At 41.7% G+C, this 21,885-nt stretch overlaps 1 protein-coding gene across 3 annotated transcripts in view; it reads right to left on the bottom strand.

Moving 5' to 3' along the window:
• Positions 1 to 21,885, bottom strand: part of L3mbtl4 (L3MBTL histone methyl-lysine binding protein 4) — a 533,749-nt gene that overhangs the window by 318,004 nt on the left and 193,860 nt on the right. For all 3 annotated transcript variants that reach the window (XM_087564391.1, XM_087564392.1, NM_001433416.1), the window contains 1 exon segment: positions 5,385 to 5,476. In XM_087564391.1, coding sequence (XP_087420517.1) covers positions 5,385 to 5,476 — 92 coding nt within the window.

Below are 21,885 nucleotides of genomic sequence, written 5' to 3'. Positions count from 1 at the left end.
GCAGAAGGAAGGAAAACCTTCCAATCTCACTTCAGACTGTTGACCTTTCAAACTGTGAGAGAGTAAACCTGTGTTTCTGATGACTAAGTGTGTCCCAATTTGTCACAGCAGTCATAGGACCTCGTACTGCATCTTAGCCACATGGAACCAAGATAAACCACTATGACTAAACTATCAAAATATAGAAGAAAGTCCAAGGTTTTTTCAGCTTTTCTAATAATGAGTTTTATTTTGTTCTGAACCACCAAATTGTTTTGTTTTGTTGTTTTGATTTGTTTTAACACAGAGGTGCGCCTTCCTTGCTGGTGCCTAATTCTTTATTTTGCCTGTTTTCCTAGCAACCCAACAGTGGCTGGTAAGACAGGAACAGTGCATAGGATAAAAGGCAGAGAGAGGAAGCAGAGCAGCCGGCTACAGGAATATGGAGTGTAGAGAGACTTGATATTCAGGGCCAGAGGTACTCCCATGAGCAGGCAATATATGGTTTCCTGTTACACGGGGAAGGTAGACAGCACGTGCTTGCATGCGTTACTTCCACAGAATAATGAGGATGCTGTCCCTAAGCCATTAGCAAGATGGCCAGGGTGGCTCTCAGTAACTCTGTGTGGAGAAGCCAGAGTAAGCAAGCTTCCTAAAAGATGCAGGCTTCGGGAGCAGGGTGCAGTCTTTCTAGGTAAGCAGAAAGGGATGTGGGTAAAGACTAGACAGTCTAGCAGGAGCCAGTGTGGGAGCAGCATGACACACGCAGAAGCGGCGGTGGCCAACTGCAGGGGGCTTCAGCTCCAGGCAGGTAATGAGAACTGGAGGCAGGGAGGAATGAGGAAAAGAATGTCTGAGGAAGATGCATGGTGAGGGTAACAGTGGGAAGGATAGGAAGGGACATTGTCAATACCAACCCTGACAAAGGAAGGAAAACAGGAAACAGAATTTCAGTTTTCAAATGAAATGAAGATGGAGATCTCGCATCTCAACGGTAATAAAAGGGAACTGTCCTTAAACCTGCTCTCACCAGCAGGTGTTTATATTCTTGATTATGCTCTAACCCTGATGGCGAAATGACTTGTAAAATACGAAACCATCAACATGGTCTTATGCTAAAAAACATTTAAACTAGATGGGTGGATATGGGGAAACCATGTGTACAAATGAAGTAGGCACCCTTGCCTTATATTAATGTACATACATTTACGTGGTTGAATGTGAATCTGATTTTCAGGTTGAAGAGTGTGTGTGTGTGTGTGTGTGTGTGTGTGTGTGTGTGTGTGTGTGTGTGCGTGTGTCTGTGTGTCTGTGTGTGTTTGTCTGTGTGTGTATGTGTGTGTGTATGTGTGTGTCTGCATGTGTGTATGTGTTATGTGTGTGTGTCTGTGTGTATATGTGCATGTGCATGTGTATGTGCGTGTGTATGTGTGTGTATGTGTGTATGTATGTGTATATGTGTGTGTGTATGTGTGTGTATGTGTGTATGTGTGTATGTGTGTATGTGTGTGTGTTCGTGTGTGTGTATATGTGTGTGTGGGTGTGTGTATGTAAATTCACATGTAGCTTTGGTATATTTTCTAAAACTTGAATGTTAGGTTAGAAACCACATTAGCAGCGAACCGCTACTTTAATGTCTTTAGAATACTTATCCGGGCAAGAAATGCAAACTACTTTGTTCTATTTTTAACACCCAGAGGCCAAAGAACCTCATCACAGTGGCTGCCATGAACAACATTATTATGATATTTGCACACTGAAAGGAACAGTAACCACTGAGTGTCAATATAAAATTGAGTTCATCTCCCTCTTGGAAGGCTGACATGAACCTTCTGTCGTTTTGATGGCATTGAAACTTACAATTACAAGCTTGTTTGCTCATCTTAAAACGCAAGTGTCCTGTTGGAGTGATGTCAGATCCACAGCACCACCATCTCCACTTACTGAGAGACCAAGGCAGAAAATAGCAGTAGCTTCATTCTTCCCTGGCTCGGGCTTAGACCAGCCCCGGACTCTACTACAGAATGTCTCCTGAGATTATCACATCTATGATCTGTGACTGAATAATATCCTGCATCACGTTGTTGCTGTATTTTCTCTCTCCCCCTTACCCTCCTCCTCCCCTCCCTTCTCCTCCTCTTCCTTCCCTCCCTCTCTCTTATCTGATTTTTTTCTCTAATCCAAGTTTTGTATCATTTCCAAAAGCAAGCTAAAATATCATTTCTCCCCTTCCTTTCCTCCCTCTGACCACCCCCACCCCCGTCTTTCTTCACCCTTTCTCTCATAACTGTGGCTTCTTTTTCTTTAATTAGTACCATTTTACACACAGAGAGATAAGCTCATAAACACATCAATGCCTGATAAAATGTTTTGAGGTATTTCTTCTTTCCCAACTAAACAATGAGAGCCTGAGAGAGGCTGTTAAGACCTCTGTACCCCTCACATACTCAGACCCTTAAACACGAGTGACCTCCTGTCAAATTAGAGGGAAAGATAAACGCGGCCGCCCTGTGCAGTGGATCTGTCTGCTGTACACTAATACTTTGCTGCCATCTTCGGAGTTGACATATGTTAAACTTCAGCCATATTTCACAATCATCCCATCAGGCAAAGGTCCGTGAATGAGTTTCCCATGCTGACCACCCAGCTTCCCTTGCCTGCCACTCAATGCCTCCTTCCACAGGGAACTGAAGGCCCTCCCCTTAGTTAGTGCTTTCTGGTACCACTTCCGGTACCACTTCCTCCTCTCCGTAAAACCCGAGGGACAAAGCCTTCATGCCCGACAGCCCAAGTGCTTGATTCGCAACACTGCTGCCCTGATTTGCTTCTGGAGAAAAGTCTCTCATTTTCCCCTGGGAGTCTTTTTCATTAACACCAAAGCCAGAGGGGAAATATGGAGGAAAAAGCTTTCCTCTGCAAGCATGTCTGCAATGGCCGATGGACCTTAAAGAATCTCCCAGAATAAACTCTAATGACACTAACGCTAATGACACTAACGCGTTCTTGGGCTAGGCTGAAGAAACATAGAGGAGGGACAGAGGATCTGACACTTTCTTCCCTCCAGCCTAAATTTGCACTGCTTTGCAAACTCCTTTGCTGAACACTGCTGCCCAGATACCTAATGTCTGAAACCCAGATCTAGGACCCGGATCTGAGGATCCAGCACTGTTCTGATTCCTAAGGCACCTGCCTAGTATTTGTGATGATGTTATGGACATAACATAATACATAATTTTGATGGGATAAACACCCTAAATCTCATCATCAACAGCAAAAAAGTGTGGTAGGGTCCTGAGTAGTAAGAGGAATTTAGACATTCCTTAGACCGCCCATGGCAACAGACCTCAGAGCTGCACAGAGAATAACACAGAAGATTCCCTTTCCCTGCCCCTCGCCCTGGAATTTTGCTGAGGTAGGTCTCTGGAGTATTAGCTCTTCTGTGCTTTCCTCTGATAGGTAGGCTTGTTTAAAATATCTGCGCTAGATGCTTTCAGTTTCTGTGATTCAACCTTTACACTGTTTTATTAAGGAAGCCTACAGTATAAACAAAGACAAGTTTCTATCTGTTCACTGTCAGGAACCAGGACTTGGGGGGTCTCATTTTTCCATTTATTTATTTATTTATTTATTTACTTTACATCCTGTATGCAGCCCCCCTCCTCCCAATCTCTCTCTCTCTCTCTCTCTCTCTCTCTCTCTCTCTCTCTCTCTCTCTCTCTCTCTCTCTCTTTTACACACACACACACACACACACACACACACACACACACACACACACACACACACAAAGTCCTTCTCCCATAATCCTCCCCTTCATGCCTGAGAAGGGGAAGATCCCTCCCCTCTGGATACCAACCCATCCTGGTGCCTCAAGTCCTCACAACACTAGGCTCATCCTCTCCCACTGAGACCAGACAAGGCAGACAAGTTAGGGGAACTGGATCCACAGGCAGGCAACAGAATCAGAGACAGCTCATGCTCTAGTTGTTGGGGGATCCTCATGAAGACCAAGCTACACATCTGCTATACATGTGCAGGAGGCATAAGTCCAGCCTATATATGCTCTTTGGTGTGGTTCGGTCTCTGAGAGCCTCCAAAGGTTGACTCTGTTGGTCTTCCTGTGGAGTCCCTTCCACCTGACTTCCTGAGCACCATGTGATGCTTGGCTGTAGGTCTCTGCATCTGTTTCAGTCAGCACCTGGGTGACACCTCTCAGTGGACAGTTGTGCTAGGCGCCTGTCTGAGTCCAGGCTACTCTTTTTCCTCTTTCAGGTCCTTTTCTCCCTATCCATTGCTACATCCACAATTATAAACACTGGTCCTCTCACCCGCAACAGCTTCTGGAAGCAGCACAGCAGATGCCGTGAGACATATAGCATGTACACCCCTCTCAGCAGGTTAAAATACAACATAGTGGTGTAAATGTTGAGCACGAAGATTCCCTGCCCACAACCACAAGAATCTGGCACCCAAGCTCTCATTCAAGCAAGTCTGTCCTAATCGGAATGGTGTGATCTAGGGCTTCTACTATCTGTTTTAACCTCCCCTTCATCTATTTCTATCTCTCGTCATACGAAAAATAGACCTGAAGGGGATCGCAACCCCATAGAAAGAACAATATCAACTAACTGGACCACCTAGAGCTCCCAGACACTAAACCACTAACCAAAGAGTACACATGGAGGAACCCATGGCTCCAGCTACATATGTAACAGAGGGTGGCCTTATCTGACATCAGTTGGAGGTGAGGCCCTTGTTTTTATGGAAGTTTGATGCCCCAGCCTAGGAGAATGCTAGAGTGCTGAGGCAGGAGTGAGTAAGTGGGTGGAAGAACACCCTCATAGAGGCAAAGTGGAGGGGGTAAAGGGGGTATGGGTGGGGGATTGGGGAGGGATAACTAACTGGGAAGGGGATGTCATTTGAAATGTAAATGAATGAAGTGATTAATTAAAAAAGAAAAGAAAAGAAAATAGACCTGTGCAACATAGCACTTCAATGGACATAAACAGATGAGACCCGCTAAGGAAAATGAAGATTTAAAGACTGACACTTAGGAAGATGATAATCACATGCAGATCACATTCTATGCACTTTATGTATCCAACTAATCTAGTCCTCCAAAAATTTAAGGAGTTAGGTAGGTGCCTCTCATACCTTACAGGTGAGGAAACTGTGGCACAGAAAGGTTGAATGACTTGTCAGGGGTCACAGAGATGGTAGGTAGCAATTCAAACCTGCAAATCCAGCCCCAGTGTACACTCCGAAACCCTAAAATTCTGATTACCTTTGACGGGTCATTTCCTAGCTGTGCGGGTAAATTTACTAGTTGGTAAACCATTGAGGCACCTGATTTCATTTCTATTAAACCTCCAAATTAAATCCCCTTGAAAAGATTTAAGGCTGACCTTGGAAAACAGTTCTACGGGTGCGGCCACAGCATTCCCTTCTCTCAAGTACTGCTCCCAGGACCAGGTTTCCTGTGTGGTCACAGAAGATTCTAGAAGAGAGAAAAGACAACACTTTCCTTGAAGCAGTTCTTGATGAAATAAGTTTAAAGGGCAAGCTGCTTAAGCTAGAGATGAGAATAGCCACAGCTACGGAGGACATTGTCTCCTTCCTGTAAACAGTAACCTTCCCCTCAGTGACCCCACGTGGAGTGCTCCCTGTCAGGAATCAAGCTCAGGAACACACCTCCAATAGGATACAGTGGGCGTGCTTAAAGACACTAGCATAGGCACCTCAGAGAGTCATTTGACTCTGAGGTAAACAGCCTGAAGACTTTTAATCCTCTTTTCTCTCACCCATGCTGTTTTTGGTGGGTGTCAGTTGGTATAAGCATCAGAGGGCAGTGTGGCAACATTTGTCAACAACCTGGACATGCTTCTACTCTGGACTAGTCAATTCTCCTTCTAGGAATTTGTCTCAATAGACTCACAGTAGACTGCCAAGGGGATAAAACACAGGACTTCTGCTAATTCTCCAGGAAGCAACAAAACACTACAAGTAAACTAAATGTCCATCAATGAGATAATTAGATGCTTTACATAGATACACTACTTAATAATAAGTCACAACTGTCTTATGGCATGCAAAGGTCATGCAAATAATACACTACCAGGGAGGGAGAGAGACGTTTAGAAAACAACTATTTTTTCAGTAAACGTGGTAGATGAAAATCGAGATGGAAATTACAGAAATCATATTTCATGTGAAATCAGCTTTAAGTCCTAAGGTCATAAATGATTTATTTCCCAATATTCCTTCTCCTTTGATTTTTTCTACCTTCCGAATTTTGTAGGTGAATATTTGAGAGTTGAAATTCAAACTTACCTCCTTTAAAATAATAAAAATTCAGCAAAACAAAAAACAAAAAAACAATGGTTTTAAAATTACGGTCTGTGCCTCTAGAATTATCATCAAAGAAAGTAGTTGTGTGCTAATAAAAGTCGATAGTAAAGTGTTCATCAACAGAAGTGCAAAGAAACAAGACAGAATTAACACGGGGGAGTTTATACACACACATACACACACAACAGCTATATATATATATATATATATATATATAATACATATAACACATATCTATGTAATATACATGTAACAAACACACATAGCACATATATGTAACACATAGGCAACACACACCACACATATGTGACGCATCCATACATAATACACACATAACATCCATATGTAACAAACACACATGGCACATACATATGTAACATACCCATATATAATACACATATATACACACACACACATGAAGATTCAGAGGTTACCAAATAATGTATTTATTTAATGAAATGCTTTGATAATTTAATGTGTCATCAATAAACTTAAAGAGAATAAGTGTTATATGGTTTCTTTGTGTCCATATTTTTGCTGTTTGAGATATGAAATAAAGTGGACATTGAAAATCCCAGTATGCTATGATCCAACTTATCTGTGGAGTCTAAAAGAATCAAACTCAGGACCAGAGAGCATAAAGACGGTAAGCAGAGCTGGGGACCAGTAGAGAAAGAAGAGATGTCTGGCAAAGGGCACGGTTTCACTTATGTAGAAGGATGGGGTTCAGGGACTTATCAAATAACATGGTGACTACAATTAATATATTGTATACTTCAAAGCTGCTAAAACACACACACACACAACAGAGAGGGAGGAGGGAGAGGCAGAGGGAGGGAGACTTCCTGTATTGTCACCTTTAAAAACTAGTAACTAGGTAAGGTAATAGTTATGTTAATTATCTTCCATTTCTCTTCCCACCATACAAACGCATATCAAAACACCTCATTTCAGCCCAAGAGATGCTCAACTGTAAAATGCTTGCCCTGCAACTATGCAGGACTGAGTTTGCCTCCTGTCACACCCTTAAAAGTCCCCCTGATCTCACTGCCCAGGAAGCAGAGGAAGTCGGACCCCTGGAGCTTGTTGGGGGTCTCTAGGCAGACTGGTGATTTCTAGATTTAGTAAGAATTCATGTCTAAAAGAAAAGATAAACGCAGCCAACCTTGACCTCTGCCCTCCACACACAGATGAATCTACATGCACATGCATGCACATGAGCACATACATACATGTAAATATATGTGTATGTGCCCTAATAAATACATGTGATTGACAGTTTAAAATAAGTTCAAAATGAAATAGAATTATAAACATATAAGGTACATATATGTATATATGTAGGTATGTATTACTCATCTATTCACATATTTATAAAACACTTTCTGTGTGCTAGACACTACACACATATATATGCCACGAAATGCAAACATACTCACATAAAAAAGAAACTGGAAAGAGACAGCACAGTAACAGTAGCAGTTGTTTATGGACAGTAAGATTCATGTAAGCATTCATTCGCTACTGCATTTTCTACGGTCAAAATATTCTACAAGGATCGTTACTTTATCTGTGTGTGTGGTGTGTGTGTGTGTGTGTGTGTGTGTGTGTGTGTGTGAGAGAGAGAGAGAGAGAGAGAGAGAGAGAGAGAGAGAGACAGAGAGAGAGAGAGACAGAGAGAGAGAGTTAAAGATACAGATCTAAAAGGGCTGAGGGTGAGTGTTAAACAAATGTTCCAGAAGAAGGTGCAGATGGTTAAGTGCTAGAACTGCATTCACATGGCAATGACAGTGACATCTGAAATCTCCCAGGACACTAAGACAGCCTGATGGGACAACCAACAGCAACCTCCTGCTGGGAAGGGATGAGTCACACAGACATACAATATTTACATGTAAGCTTAAATCCTATGTGAGTCTCCTACCATATCAAGAGGAGCAAGGTCTAAAGTGTAATCCTGTGTCCAGTAGATGAGAAATACATAATACACATCATTTTTCTTCAATGCTCATGTACATCATTGACAACAAAGGGTTAAGTTTGGATAAGTTTACTTATGCGTAAAGCATGTACACACAAAAGTATGGATGTGAACATCCATTTATCTTGGTCATAGCACTAGTGACTTGCTACTAAGAAACACTGCTTGAGTATTAGAAAGCAGTGTTGTCATCACACAAAATTTAACAGAATTGTGACTGGTAGGTCTCACTAGTTCTGGCTTGCCCAGCCACCCTAACATGAGCCTCTAGGAGCCTGCAGCTTCTTGGCCCATTATGCTGCTAAAAGTGCTGTGCCTGCTTCCATCTCTCACAACATGAGATGTTTTCATTTGCCTCGCAGAGAAAGCAATGTGACAAAGCCCGATGACATCCCAGTAAGATTATTCAACTCCCCTGTTTTCACACAAGCATTTTACTGTGTTACGATTATGTGCTTTACAAAAAAAAAAAAAAGTGAAAGTGCAGCAGAACTGACACGAAAGCAAATATAGATGTCTCATTTTCTACAACAGCTGGGTTCTTAAAAAGACTCCGTGTAATTTCCCAATTTAATCATATTTCCGATTGTCATACATTATCATTTTGCCCAAAGTAAATCATATCTAAGACTTCCTGTTATGATTACACAAGTATGCGGAGAACCTTTTAACAATCATCATAAAAAGAATACATAATATCAGACAATAGAGACTCCCAATGAATTAAATATTTTAGCAGAGAGAGAGGACTGCTCAGAAGTACGGTGCCTACAAGGAAATGCAATGTATGTTGGCTCACCTGCACCATAGCCTGTGGACAGACTCTTTCTCACCACCAGCTCCAAAGAGCTCCTGTTCCTTCTCTATCTCTCATGTGGTTTCACTAGTGCCCTCAAGATTTACTTTAGCTGAAGCTAAACAGTGTAATTATTTTTGAATTGTTTGAGACAGGCAGGGGTTCACTATATAGCCCAGATTCTCCTGCCCTTGCCTCTACCTCTGCCTCTGCAGTGCAGAATCACAAAGATGCACCAACTGAGCTTGCCTACTTTGTGTTAGTACACAAACTCTAAAATCACTGTGTCTTTGGCTTTGCTCTTTGCCATCTTGCTAGCTGCTATACTGACTGGCCATAAATCCTTGTCTAATGACTGAAAGACAAAGGCAGACATAAGATAACTATGAGTGAATTAAAGAGCTTGGCATGGTGCAATCTGTAATCCTCATACTTGGGAAATGGGAACAAAAGAATCAGGAGAATCCAAAGCCAACCCAAGCTGCAGGGCAAATTCCAGACAATCCTGGGCTGTATGAGACTCTGTCTCAGAGAGAGAGAGAGAGAGAGAGAGAGAGAGAGAGAGAGAGAGAGAGAGAGAGAGAGAGGAGAGAGAGAGAGAGAGAGAGAGAGAGAGAGAGAGAGAGAGAGAGAACCAGTTCAGCACAAAAGCAGATAAAGAATTCAAGGAACTCTGTTTGACCAACTCATTTCTCTTGACCACCTTGGAGAGAAGGAACAGACTACTACACACACTGCCTTAGTTTATCTTATTTTCTAAGCAAGTCTCTGAAGCAGTCTTTAGGTACAGCACATATTTTACAGAATATTCTAGAGCATTTTGTACATCATTAGACACACATGTAGATTTGCAAATCCTAAAGTTTTCTTTTTACTCCCCTCCTTGCCTATAGTGAGCTGTTCTAACTATTACTCTCCTAGTAAAATTGTGTGATGTAGGAAATATCTTTAGTTGTATATTCTTTGTCACTTAATAAATACTTAGTATATACCATGTATGGAACTGTGTGGTTGCAGGACAGATATGGTATGTGTCTGTGTATACAAGTAAATATGAGAGCATGTATGTGTACAATTCTATTTCTATTTCCATGTGTTGGTGAGTGAAAGAGACAGACAGGGAAAGAGAGGGAGGGAGGTTATGAAGGAATGGAGGGAAGGAAAAAAGAGAGGAAGTAAAAGGGTGGGCATTAGACCCTGGCGTGTTGCTGAGGCTGCCTTTGGATACTTGGGTGGTAAGGAGCCATCCAAGAAAGGCTACAGATTAGCAGGTGATCTTCCTGAGACAATTTCACCATACACTGTGGTAAATGATTAATGAGCCCTTGCAGACAAAGCTGAAGAGATAACATTTTCAAGATTTGATTCCTGCTATTGATATGCTTTTCCTGTTATTACTTAAACTAATAGATAATCCCAGGGCATAAGCCCACCCTATTAGACACATTTTCTACAGATCAATGAAGATGTCCTCTCTTGTAGTGATGCTATACAGATAAACAGATGATTTCTTAATTCCTAATTCTATAAGAATTCATAAATGTATACTAACTCTCAAGCCCTTTATAATAGAAATCCTATCAAAGCTGTCTCTGATATGAAAACTGCAATGAAAAATCTGCCAGTCTTCATGTGTCGTGAGTTAATTGCTTCTGAGATAGAAAGAAGGCATTTACAGCTCAGAATACATTTGTTAGAGCTGCAAAACAATTACACAAAGGTCATAAAAGGGAACAAACAATTTATTGTAGGTACAAGGACAGAAAATAAAATATTAACTTGGTTTATCTACACAGAACTTTACTGTCAACTTAGACACAAGAATTATAGTTTTAGACTCTCAATGAACCTTGTGGAAGTAATGACAGATAATGAATGGTTAGCTAGATAACTAGTCTTAATGGAAACACATGTAAACATCTCTATTATAAACTTCTTGTTCAATTTATGATTTGAACTTATGTTTGAACTTTTAGTGAACTTTTGTAAAAAAAAATGCTTGGAAAAGCCATGTGATCTATTCTCCAAAATAAAGTACAAAACTCTAGAAAAGATGATATTAGGTAGCAGAAGAAGAGGACAGAATGCAGGATGCAGAAAGAGAATTAGAAACAAAAGCAGAAGGTAGAGAGTCAGCAGAATACAGCAAAATATAACAGAGCATAAGATAGAGGTGAAGATAGATAAAGAAGAAACTGCAGAAAGAGCAAAAATAACAGGCAAGCTTCTCATTACCATGGAATTGGATGGGTCTTTTTTAAGTAACAAGGAAGACTTAGTCTTACTAAAGAGGGCAAAGCTTTTACTTATGGACTTGGGTTTAATTCATTTAGCAACGAAAGGGTAGACATTTTTTTCTTTCTCTATGCAATAAATCTTGGAGCTCATTTTACATTTAGAATGAGTTCTTTCTGCACTGGCAATTGGTCTTTTACTCCATATGCATATGTAAGTATGGATGTGTGCACATATGTAACTATGAGGTAAGAAGCTGGATCCAACAGGAATGCATGTAGGTGTATAAGTATGTGTCCGTGAATGTGAATAAGAATGTATGTGGTTTTTGTGCATATTTGCGATATAAAAGTTTTTCTTTCTGCCAGTGTGACTCTCTTCTGCTTCAGTAAAAAGTTTATTGCTCCAAACCTCCCTCCTGTCTGGTAAGCAAGAGGTGAGGCTTCTGGGGAAGAGAGAAAGAAGTCCTAGTAATTAATCTTTTATTTAATCCCCCACTGTTAAGCAACAAGTATTAATTTGTCCATAGGCTTCAGAGTAATTTAGAATCAAAACAGGTAAATGGTATTATAGAAAACAACTTTAATCTCTCCCAAGGCCAAGTCTTTTCCCCTTGGCTACCTTCAAGAGAGAACCAGAGTTCCAGAGCTGGTCATCAGCACTTGGCTTAAGTGTTCTTCTTGCCTCTGCCCACTGAGTAACAGGAACTACAGATTTGCAGCATTGTGCCCAGATGAATAATAGATCAATAATTCAAGTCTGTAGTTATAAAATACCACTGTTCAGAGAAGTAACATAGCTGGAAAGGTTTTGACATAAACTGTTCCTAGCCTCAGCATACCCACTGTACAGGATTGTCTCACTTCACCATATGCAGCAAGACAAGATGTCACAGAGGTACACACCCAGCCATTAACATTTTAGTTTAACAGCACTATAAAATTAAGTCTGCTAGCACATTAATAAACTCACTGACAGTGGCATAGTGAATTTAATTTAAAGTTTTGAAAGTCCGGTTTATAAATATTTATAACCAAAAAGGTGTTAATATTTGTGGATCTGTTCAACCCAAATGCAATATTTTATTCTAAGAAATTAAAAAGAAATGAATGCAGCCTTCACAATAACACACAAAGTGGGTAAAGTCGAAATATCCAAACGTAAGTCAAAACAGGTATAGTAGTGACAAGTACATAATTACTATTTTTGTACAAACTGATTAAGCACCATTGAGCATACTCCATCTGTATGTTTCATGAAAAGTGTGCATGCTTGCACATGAATAGCAGCATAACAGGAAGAAATACAGACTATGTACTGAGGTGGCAAAAGCAGTAGAATTGCCACACAAAGTGCTATAAACTGAAGACTGTACCCTGCGGCTGGAACAAGTATTCCCATGCCATTTGTTAGGTGCTCTTGGATGCTCTAAGGTTACAGCATTCATGCCCACAGCTGAACTTCTAGATGCAGGAAAAGTCATGAACACAATCAGAACTGGTTAGGTGTGGTCGGTTATTAATGGCTTGAGTGATGGCTGCTGAGAAAGCAGGACTCTGGAGGAGAGAATAGGAAGTGGGACATATCTACCTGCCTCCTTGCTCTTATGTACCAGAGGATCCCTGGCATTTCTGTGTGGCCTACACATAAACCTTGCCAGCTTAGCTTATTCGGTGATAGGCAAGGTTAGCTGGCTGCCATGGTGAAGTCATGCTCTTACAAAAAAGTTGCTTTAAAATAATAGAGGCAGGATGTTTCTCCTGTGTGCAAATGAGCAGAGTCATCCTGGAGCAGCTGAGAAACTTTCAGCTTCATTTGCAAGGCTGCAGTGTTTGCAGTGGATGACCTCAGCCAAATCCTTAGACCAGCAAACTCCACAGCGACTTCTTTCATAGAATGAAAGCCCATGGAGATAACACGTTCACTCTGGACCAGTCATAAAATATGGGTTTGTTTTACACACACACACACACACACACACACACACATACACACACACACACACACACACCCCTCTTCACTGGTTTTTCCAGCACATTGATGTGAGCAAGGGGAAGAAATGGAAAGCACAATATAGAAGGAAAAGGTACTAGAAAATCCAAGAAAAAAGTCAAGAACGAAAGATGGTGGTGGCAGCAGAACTCACCACTGTGAGACCACGGAATGTTTCTGCATTCTGTTCTGTGACTACAAGAGGCAAAGAGACCGTATGTAATATTCCTGTGCTGCAGCAGACCTCAGATAACAAAATAGATTAAGTGGCCATACTCAGTGTTTTCCACTGACTGACAGGTCTTTGTCTTTGAAGAAATCCTTCTAGAGGCTAAAACTTTCTCTGTGTCCTCCTTTAGTAAAGGCATGTATGCTATATGTTTGTGGCAGAAGGGCATATCAGTCCCACTGAGGACATCTGTCCACAGCACCAGCTTATTCTTATATGGACCATGTATTTGCCCTTCTTGCCTTGTGTTCTAATCTGGTTATTTTACCACATCCTTAGATCTGTTTGTCCCTGGCCATCAGACTCCATGCCACTAATTAGCTCAGACTTGCAATCTCCTCATCCTGCCCTCTGTGACCTCTGCACAAGGTCTTGGACATTCTCTTCTTGCACTGAGTGTGACCCCCATCTCTTCCCTTCAATGGAAGTCTCTGTGGATTTGCACCTTGGGCTCAAGGCAAGACAGCCTCCTGTATATGAAGCTCTGCCATCACCAAGACTGTATGGAAGTTGGTTCATAGGAGCAGCAAGCTTGGAAGTCAGCCTGAAAGGGCAACAATGAAAAGGATGTGACAGTTAACCAGCAAGAGCTGCCCAGCTTTGAGAGATTTGCAAGTGCAGAGGAAGAGACAGATGCCAGGAATACAGGAGGGCAAAGAACAGTTGACAGGACGGAACAACAAAACCTTTAGGTTTAACAGCTGTGGGAACTCAAGAGAGAGAAATGATGCTCTTGGACTAGGGGCACCAGAGGCTTTAAGAGTACAAGTTGAAGCATCCTCTCATGGTTTAGACCTTGAATGTTCCCCAGAGGCCTGTGTGTTAAAGACTTGGTTCCAAGCTAATGGCACTGTTGGGAGGAGGTGGTACTTTTAGTAGGTAAGAACCAGTACAAGGGAATTAAGAAGACATTAGGGGCCATGCTCTCAAAGGGGATATTAGGACTTCTGGGTGAGATGGCTGCTTAGAAGCCACAGTGGAATGAGTGGCTGATCACAGTTATGGGAACAGAGGGAATAGGAATATTTTAATACTCTGCCAGCTGCTCTCCCTCCCCTAGGATTCACTTGTTTATTGACACAATGTTCTTCCTGATCAAAACTGCAGCTATCTATCACTATACCCAACACATTACTGCAGGTGTCTGGACACTGGCACACCATCCTTTTGCACTAGAACTTGATAGCAAGACACTATTGTCAAAGATGACACATGCTTCTGTTGCTGAGCCTACAGCAATCAAGCTAGAACTGAGCTCTCTTGGTACTCCCTGGTGAAGAGCTTCCATAGTGCCAGGATGTGGTATACAAGCTTCAGGCAGGGAAAGGTCGTCATTGATCCCAACAGCTGTGAACCTGCAAGTCATAACAAAGACTGGCTGAGCAAGATGTACTCTGCACTGTGATACTAGCATGATGCCTTGAGGGTAACAAATAGCTTGATTTGAAGTTCATTCCACAGAGGAAACTCAGACCTTGTGCTGTACACCCACCATGGTCAAAAGACCATGATATCATATGCCTTGAGGAGTATAGTGGTTTGAATAGAATAGGTTCATATATTTTAATGCTTAAGGAGTTGTTATGGTTTTGTTAGAGGAAGTATGGCACTGAGGATTGGCTTTGGGCTCCCAAGTGCTCAATCAAGGCCCAGTGTCTCCCTTCTCTTCCTCTCTCCAGCTTACCCAGATGCAGAACTCTCAGTTACCTCTCCAGGACTATGTATGCTTCACACCATGATCATAAGCTAAACCTCTGATTGCAGCCTAAATTAAGTGCCTTATTTTATGAGTTGCCATGCCCCCTTCCTGTAGCCAGGCAGGACTCCCAGTGCAAGGATAAGGACACCAACTCACCCACAAAACCATTGACTCACAAAATGTCCTGCCTACAAGAAATGCATAGACAAATATAGAACATAGACTGAGGGAGTGGTCAACCAATGACTGGCCCAAACCGAGGCCCATCCCATGGGCAAGAACCAATCTGTGACACTATTAATGATACTCTGTTATGCTTGCAGACGGGAGTCTAGCATAACTGTCCTCTGAGAGACTCCACCCAGCAGCTGACTGAAACAAATCCAGAGACCCACAGCCAAACATTAGACTCTGTGTCTCTGAGTGTCTTGTAGAAGAGTTGGGGGAAGAATTGAAGGACCCAGAAAGAATAGGGACTCCAGAAGAAGTCTATAGGTATTCATTGGCGGCTCCCAGAGCCTGAACCACCAACCAAAGAGCATACATGGTCTGGACCTAGGACGCCTGCACATATGTAGCAGATGTGCAGCTTGGTCTTCATTGGGGGTCTCCCAACAACTGGAATTGGGGTTGTTTCTGACTCTGTTGCCTATTGTGGATTCTGTTCCTGTAACTCGACTGTCTTGTCTGGCCTCAGTGTGCGAAGATATACCTAGTCCTGCAATGACTGGAGGTATCAGGATGGGTTGGTACACAGGAGGGACCTCCCCCTTCTCAGAGTTGAAGAAGACTGATTGTGACCATGTAAGGAAGGACTGGGAGGAGTGAGGGGCTGCAATCAAGATGTAAAGTGAAGAAATAAATTAGTTAATTAATGGGGAGAAAGGAACTGCCATAGCCATTGTATCGCTTCACAACAGTGAACATTGATTATGGCAGGGTGTAACCTACTACTGTTGTTTTGCCAAATGGTTGTGTTGTCAAACTGCTTTCTAAATATGCATGTTTATAACCTAAATTAGGGATACTCTCAGCCTTCCCCAATGAACCTTTTCTGTAAGGAGCACTGGTTAATGCAGAGACCTCACTCCCCCAGCCCCCTCTGCTCCGCTAACTGGCCAAAGTGCTGAGAATAAATTAATCTTGCGTTCAGAGCTCAGGGAACATCTTGACCCATAGGTCCAAAATGATGTAAGAGTCATAGAATGAGAAGTGCTCTGAGCTGACGTCTTCTGGCTATGGCTTGTCTATCGTGCTAATGAACTCAAGGTCTGCTAACCTACCAAAAGCCCCACCTCCTCTCAATAGTACCAACACCTGAGAACCAAGTCTTAGACACACAGGCCTCTGTATTAAGAGAGGACTCTCAAGACCCGATTTGTAACATGGAATGTCTACCTGTGCTCTTAAAGCCTTCTGCCTAGACTCTCGTCTAAGAGCCTCCCATCTCCCTCTCTTGGATTCTCAAAGCTGATAAATGGAAAGCCTCTTTACCCTACTCTCTTTATCCCATCTGTCATGTGTTCCTGTCCCCTGCCTCATTATCTCCAATAAGTAACAACCTGCAATGCTCATGCAACTCTAATTAAACTTGGTGGGCCATTTAAAAAGACTAAGTTTTAAGAGGAACCAACATGGAAGGGTTTTATTGAGAAATAGTAATGGGGAATGAAAATAACCAAAATTTATTATTATACATAAACATCAGATAGAATTTAAAATGAGGGCATTAGAAGCGTGGTTTCCTTTCTGTATGAGTTCTGTGCCCCTGAGCCCCCCAGTCCCCACTTTCTCTCTTTCTCTCCCCCTCCCTTCCCTCTCTGCTTCCTGGCCACTTAAAGCAGTAGCCTCTTTTACCCCGTGTTCCTACTGTCAAGGTGTTTACGAACACATAAGTTCAAAGTGACCATGGACCTCTAAGACTACAAAAAATACATTTGCACCTTTTTTGCTATTTATCTCAAACATATCACAACAGCATACGGTAGTTAAGTAACACTCTGGGCTTCAAAACAGTGAGGAAATGAAATGAAGAACTCAGCATGCTAGTGAGGAACTTGTAAAGGATTGACAGCAAACAACCTTGACCTTCAGCTCAGAAAAATCATCTATGAAAGAACGAAGACTACTCTGCCAGTCAGAAGGATGAGGGAGAGCTGGGGACATTCAACGAAGACAGAGACAGCCACTCATTGAACTAATTACTACAAAGGAGCCAAATGCACCCAGGGACTCTTCCAGCAGCTCCTGGCATGCTGGAAGTGGGAGCAGATGGCAAAGTTTGCAGACAGCTGGATGCTTATAAAGGGAAGGCAGTGAATACAAAATGACAAGCCAGGAGAACAGCAGAGAGAATGTCGGAGGGGTCCTGGTCCTACAACCAGTGGAGCCAGAAAGCAACTGACAGTAACAACCAAAATAAAGGGAAGAGATAAAGCCCAGGATTTCATTGAAGTCAAGACAACTGAAAGAGAAGGAGACTTAGCACAGAAATAAAATCAAGAGAGTGATTTGTGAAGACTGGCAAGGTGGCATCTTATGTAGTGGAACTTGCCTGTAGGCCTGATGACTTAAGTTCAGTTCATGATTCCTATAAGGTAGCAAGAGAGAACTAATGCCAGAGAATTTTTATCTGACCCATACAGATGTGTATGCCTACACCACACACACACACACACACACACACACACATACACACACACCACCACCACCACCACCACCACCACCAAAATAATGATAATTAATAATTAATTAGTAGTATCAATTCTTAGATGTGTTTTAGAGGTCAGAATACCAATTTGGGATGGTAAATCCATTGGCTTCCATAATCACATGGCTGAGAACTGTTAACCATGTCCTCAATCAAAAGGAGAACAAAGAAGGTGTTCTGAGGTGAGCAGATAGGAGAGGTCTTGGAATTCACATTGTTTCACAGGTTAATTCGATCTGGAATGTGTTGGAAATGCATACTCTAGGATGATGAACAGATGTGTGTTGTGACCAGCCGTGCATTCAATAAACTGATGCATGCTAACGTTTGAGAACCATCGTCCTAACATAACACAGAGAACCTACCAAGTAGGAAAAGAATGGATTAGGATGTAGATTATCAGTGTTTTCACAGGTGATGTGTCCGAGCCTTTAAGGAATAAGGTTCCCAACTGTGGCACCAACAACCTCACCTGAAAAATACTGAGCAGGCATGACAATGTGGTTTTCCCTTGAACCAGAAATGCTAGAGATGGGACCAGCATTCTGTCATCACAAACCCATGCAAGTGGCTTGTGCAGGTCACACATGTGAACAGCAGAGGAGCAGGCTATATTCCTGCTGTGGTGCTCAGCACAGGGGCAGCATCCACACTCTCAAGTCAGAACACCTATCTTCAATCTCCATGAATCTTCATGGTCACAGCATATATTTTTATCATTCAGCCCATTATTGTGCAGCCTTGGGTGATTTTCTTTCTGGGTAAGAGGGAGAATATAATTAAAACACCGTGCTAAGAATTCCTGCCCTTAGCCTATATAAAGAATAAAGCTAGAGGATTATTTTAAACAAAGAGATGATGTTTGCAGCTAAGCAAGACAAAACCAGAGGACCAGGCTTGGAGAACAAGCAGAATATGTTTTCAGAGCTGCTAAATTTTTAAACCATGAAATATAAAGAGATCTAGAGGCCATATGGGATGAAGTATCCAGGAGACATTAAACACAAAAGTTCCAGGTGTGAAATTAGCATTTAGTCACCACTAATGTACATCGAGTTAAAGGACAGTTGATTCTGAGGGTTTACAAAGAGTAAAACATGCAGGGGACCCAGAATAGATATCTGGAAATGTGTTTAGGATGCTTTGGGTAAACAGTGAGCAAAGGAATGAGAGAGACAACCAGAAGGAAAGGAGGAATGAATGGTGGCAGGTATATTCTTCAAGAAGCAGAGAATTAGACTTTAAAAAGTAATTATATGGGGTTGGGGATTTAGCTCAGTGGTAGAGCGCTTGCCTAGCAAGCGCAAGGCTCTGGGTTCGGTCCCCAGCTCCGAAAAAAAAAAAGTAATTATATATATGTAAATATAATAGTTTTCACTTTAGTTTATTTTTAATTTATTAATTTAATATTTAATTAAATATCAAATTTTCAATTTCTCAATTCATTAATATAGTGCTTTAATCAATTATTTAATGAATATGATGATTTTTATATATGATAAAATATAAAATTTATTATAAACAAAAAGTAATATTTTTAAAAATAATTCTCCACAGGAAGTGAATAAAGACCACTGGGTCCAGTAGCAGACAGAAATTGTGTGTCCTGGTTAGCTTTGATGTCAACTTGACACACTGGAGGTCATGTGAGGGCAAAGTCCTGATCAAGAAATTGCCCAGATCAGATTGGCCTGATGGCATGTTGTAGGGTGCAGTCTAGATTATAAACGGATGCTGGAAGAACAAGGATTTATAAGAATACTAGCTAAATATGATCCAGGAGGCAGGGAATCAAGCAAGTGGTATTCCTCCATGATTTCTGCTTCAAGGTTCTATCTTGGCTTCCCCCAATTATGGCTGCTGGCCTGAAAATATAAGTCAAATTAGTCTTTCTTACCCTCTGTTGTTTTGGTCACAGCAAGAGAAAATACACTAGAAAAGAAGTATTTCTCTAACCCTGAGTAGACACTTACTAAACCCAAAGATAAAAACTACAGACAAAGACACAGGCAGAAGTAAAGATGAGTGTCAGTTCTGACACAAGGACGAGTTGGGTGAAGAGGGGAAGCATCATTCATGAAGACACAACTGCATATTTGGAAGGTCTTGGAACAGTGATTGTCTCAGGGTCACTATCACTGAGATGAAACCCAAAAGCAAGCTGGGGAGAAGAGGGGTTTATTTGACTTACACTTCCACATCATAGTCCATCATTGAAGGAGGTTGGCCAGAAACCTAGAGGCAGGAGCTGATGAGAAGCCAGTGAAGGGGATGCTGCTTGCTGGCTTGTTCCCCCTGTCTTGTTCAGTTTTGCTTTCTTATAGAACCCAGGACCATCAACCCAGAGGTGGCACCACCTACAGTGGGCTGGGCCCTCTCACATCAATCACTAATTAAGAAAACACTCTACAGCTGGATCATATGGAGGCATTTTCTCAATTGAGATTCCTTCCTTTCAGTTAACTTTAGCTTGTGTCATGTTGACGTAAAACTGTCTAGCACAATGGGACAAGTCAAATGGGACAAGTCAAAGACTCGTGACCTTGCATTCTTGAAGGAGTCATCAAAGCTTAAGTATATATAACAAAGAAGGGAAAAAAATCCATTCACGTCTGATGCACATTGATTCAAAACATTTCTTAGTACTTTGTATGAGACAGACCCTGATCCAAAGAACAGTAAGACACCTCTTGGCCTTAAGGATAGCCTGCAGCCTATGAGGGAGAAACAGATGACTACCACAACAGAGTAGTGAAAATCCCATTGTGGGAACACAATATAGGCCAAGAGTACAGAGAATCAGGCAATCTATATTGTCTTGGGGATACTGCTCTTTCAGTTTTCATTTTTATACAACAAATATTAAGAGCACATTTACTAAGTGCTAGGAGCCTATCATACACAAAATCCTAACTGCCTTTATCAGCCTAAGTTCTACTCAGTGAGGACAGGAATAAAACAAATAGACATGCAGTATGCCTGACAGAGAAAGAGTGAAAGAGAAAAGGACTATGAGAAGACCTTGCTAGCTTTGAAGAGAAAGAGACCATAAGCCAGGAAATACAGTTGGCTTCTAGAGATCAGAAGAGGAGAGAGAGCTAGACTCCACTGGGGATGCTGGAAAGAATGTGGTGGGCACATACTGGAACATTAACACGGTGAGATCTGTCTCAGGCTCGCCAGAGACAGGAGCTGATGAAGAGACAGTGAAGGGGGTGCTGCTTCCTGGCTTGCTCCCCCAGTCTTGCTACAGAATACGATAGCACCTGTGCTGGTTGAGTGGCTAACCCTGGGGCTGTGGTAGTGCTAGGATATTAATGGGGATGCAAAGTGGGAACAATGAGCACTGATATTTAGCAAACTGTTCAAATGCAGGACCATAAAATTTCTAAAAGTTCAAGAAATTGGTACATTAACCAAATGATCATATGTACCTTTTCTGAAGAAGTCATGCACAAACACTAAATTATCTTAGAATAATAGTCATCGGGTATAGGTGCTATATTCTGATTTGAACTAAGGTTCAGGGTAGACAATAAAGTAATTTGCAATAGATGTAGACTCAATGACCTCTTGCTGTCCCATCATTTCTGTGTATGTATTGCCTAGAAAAATAATTCCCTAAAAGAGTGTTGGGTAGTCGCAGGACTGCAGGGGGAAAAATTCATCTAATTAAAAACAGCTAATCACTTTAAGATGAAAAACGTGATTTCTCCCAAGTTTAACCATGGCATAAATATCTGATTTCATGGACCAATTACTGTGATAAGCCATAAATGTGTACTAATTTGAGAAATTGGTTTCAAATCCCCTGCATTCTTTAGGTTTAAAACTCATCAGTACAATACGGCTTCCATGTCAACTTAAATACTGTATGACTGAACTCATATTGAATCAATATGACAGCCGTCTGAGA

Source organism: Rattus norvegicus, chromosome 9 (genome assembly GCF_021556685.1).
Source record: "Rattus norvegicus strain SHRSP/BbbUtx chromosome 9, alternate assembly SHRSP_T2T, whole genome shotgun sequence".
Lineage (NCBI taxonomy): Eukaryota > Metazoa > Chordata > Mammalia > Rodentia > Muridae > Rattus > Rattus norvegicus.
Note: the sequence above shows the minus strand (reverse complement) of the source record. Positions and strands in the feature narration are given on the sequence as shown.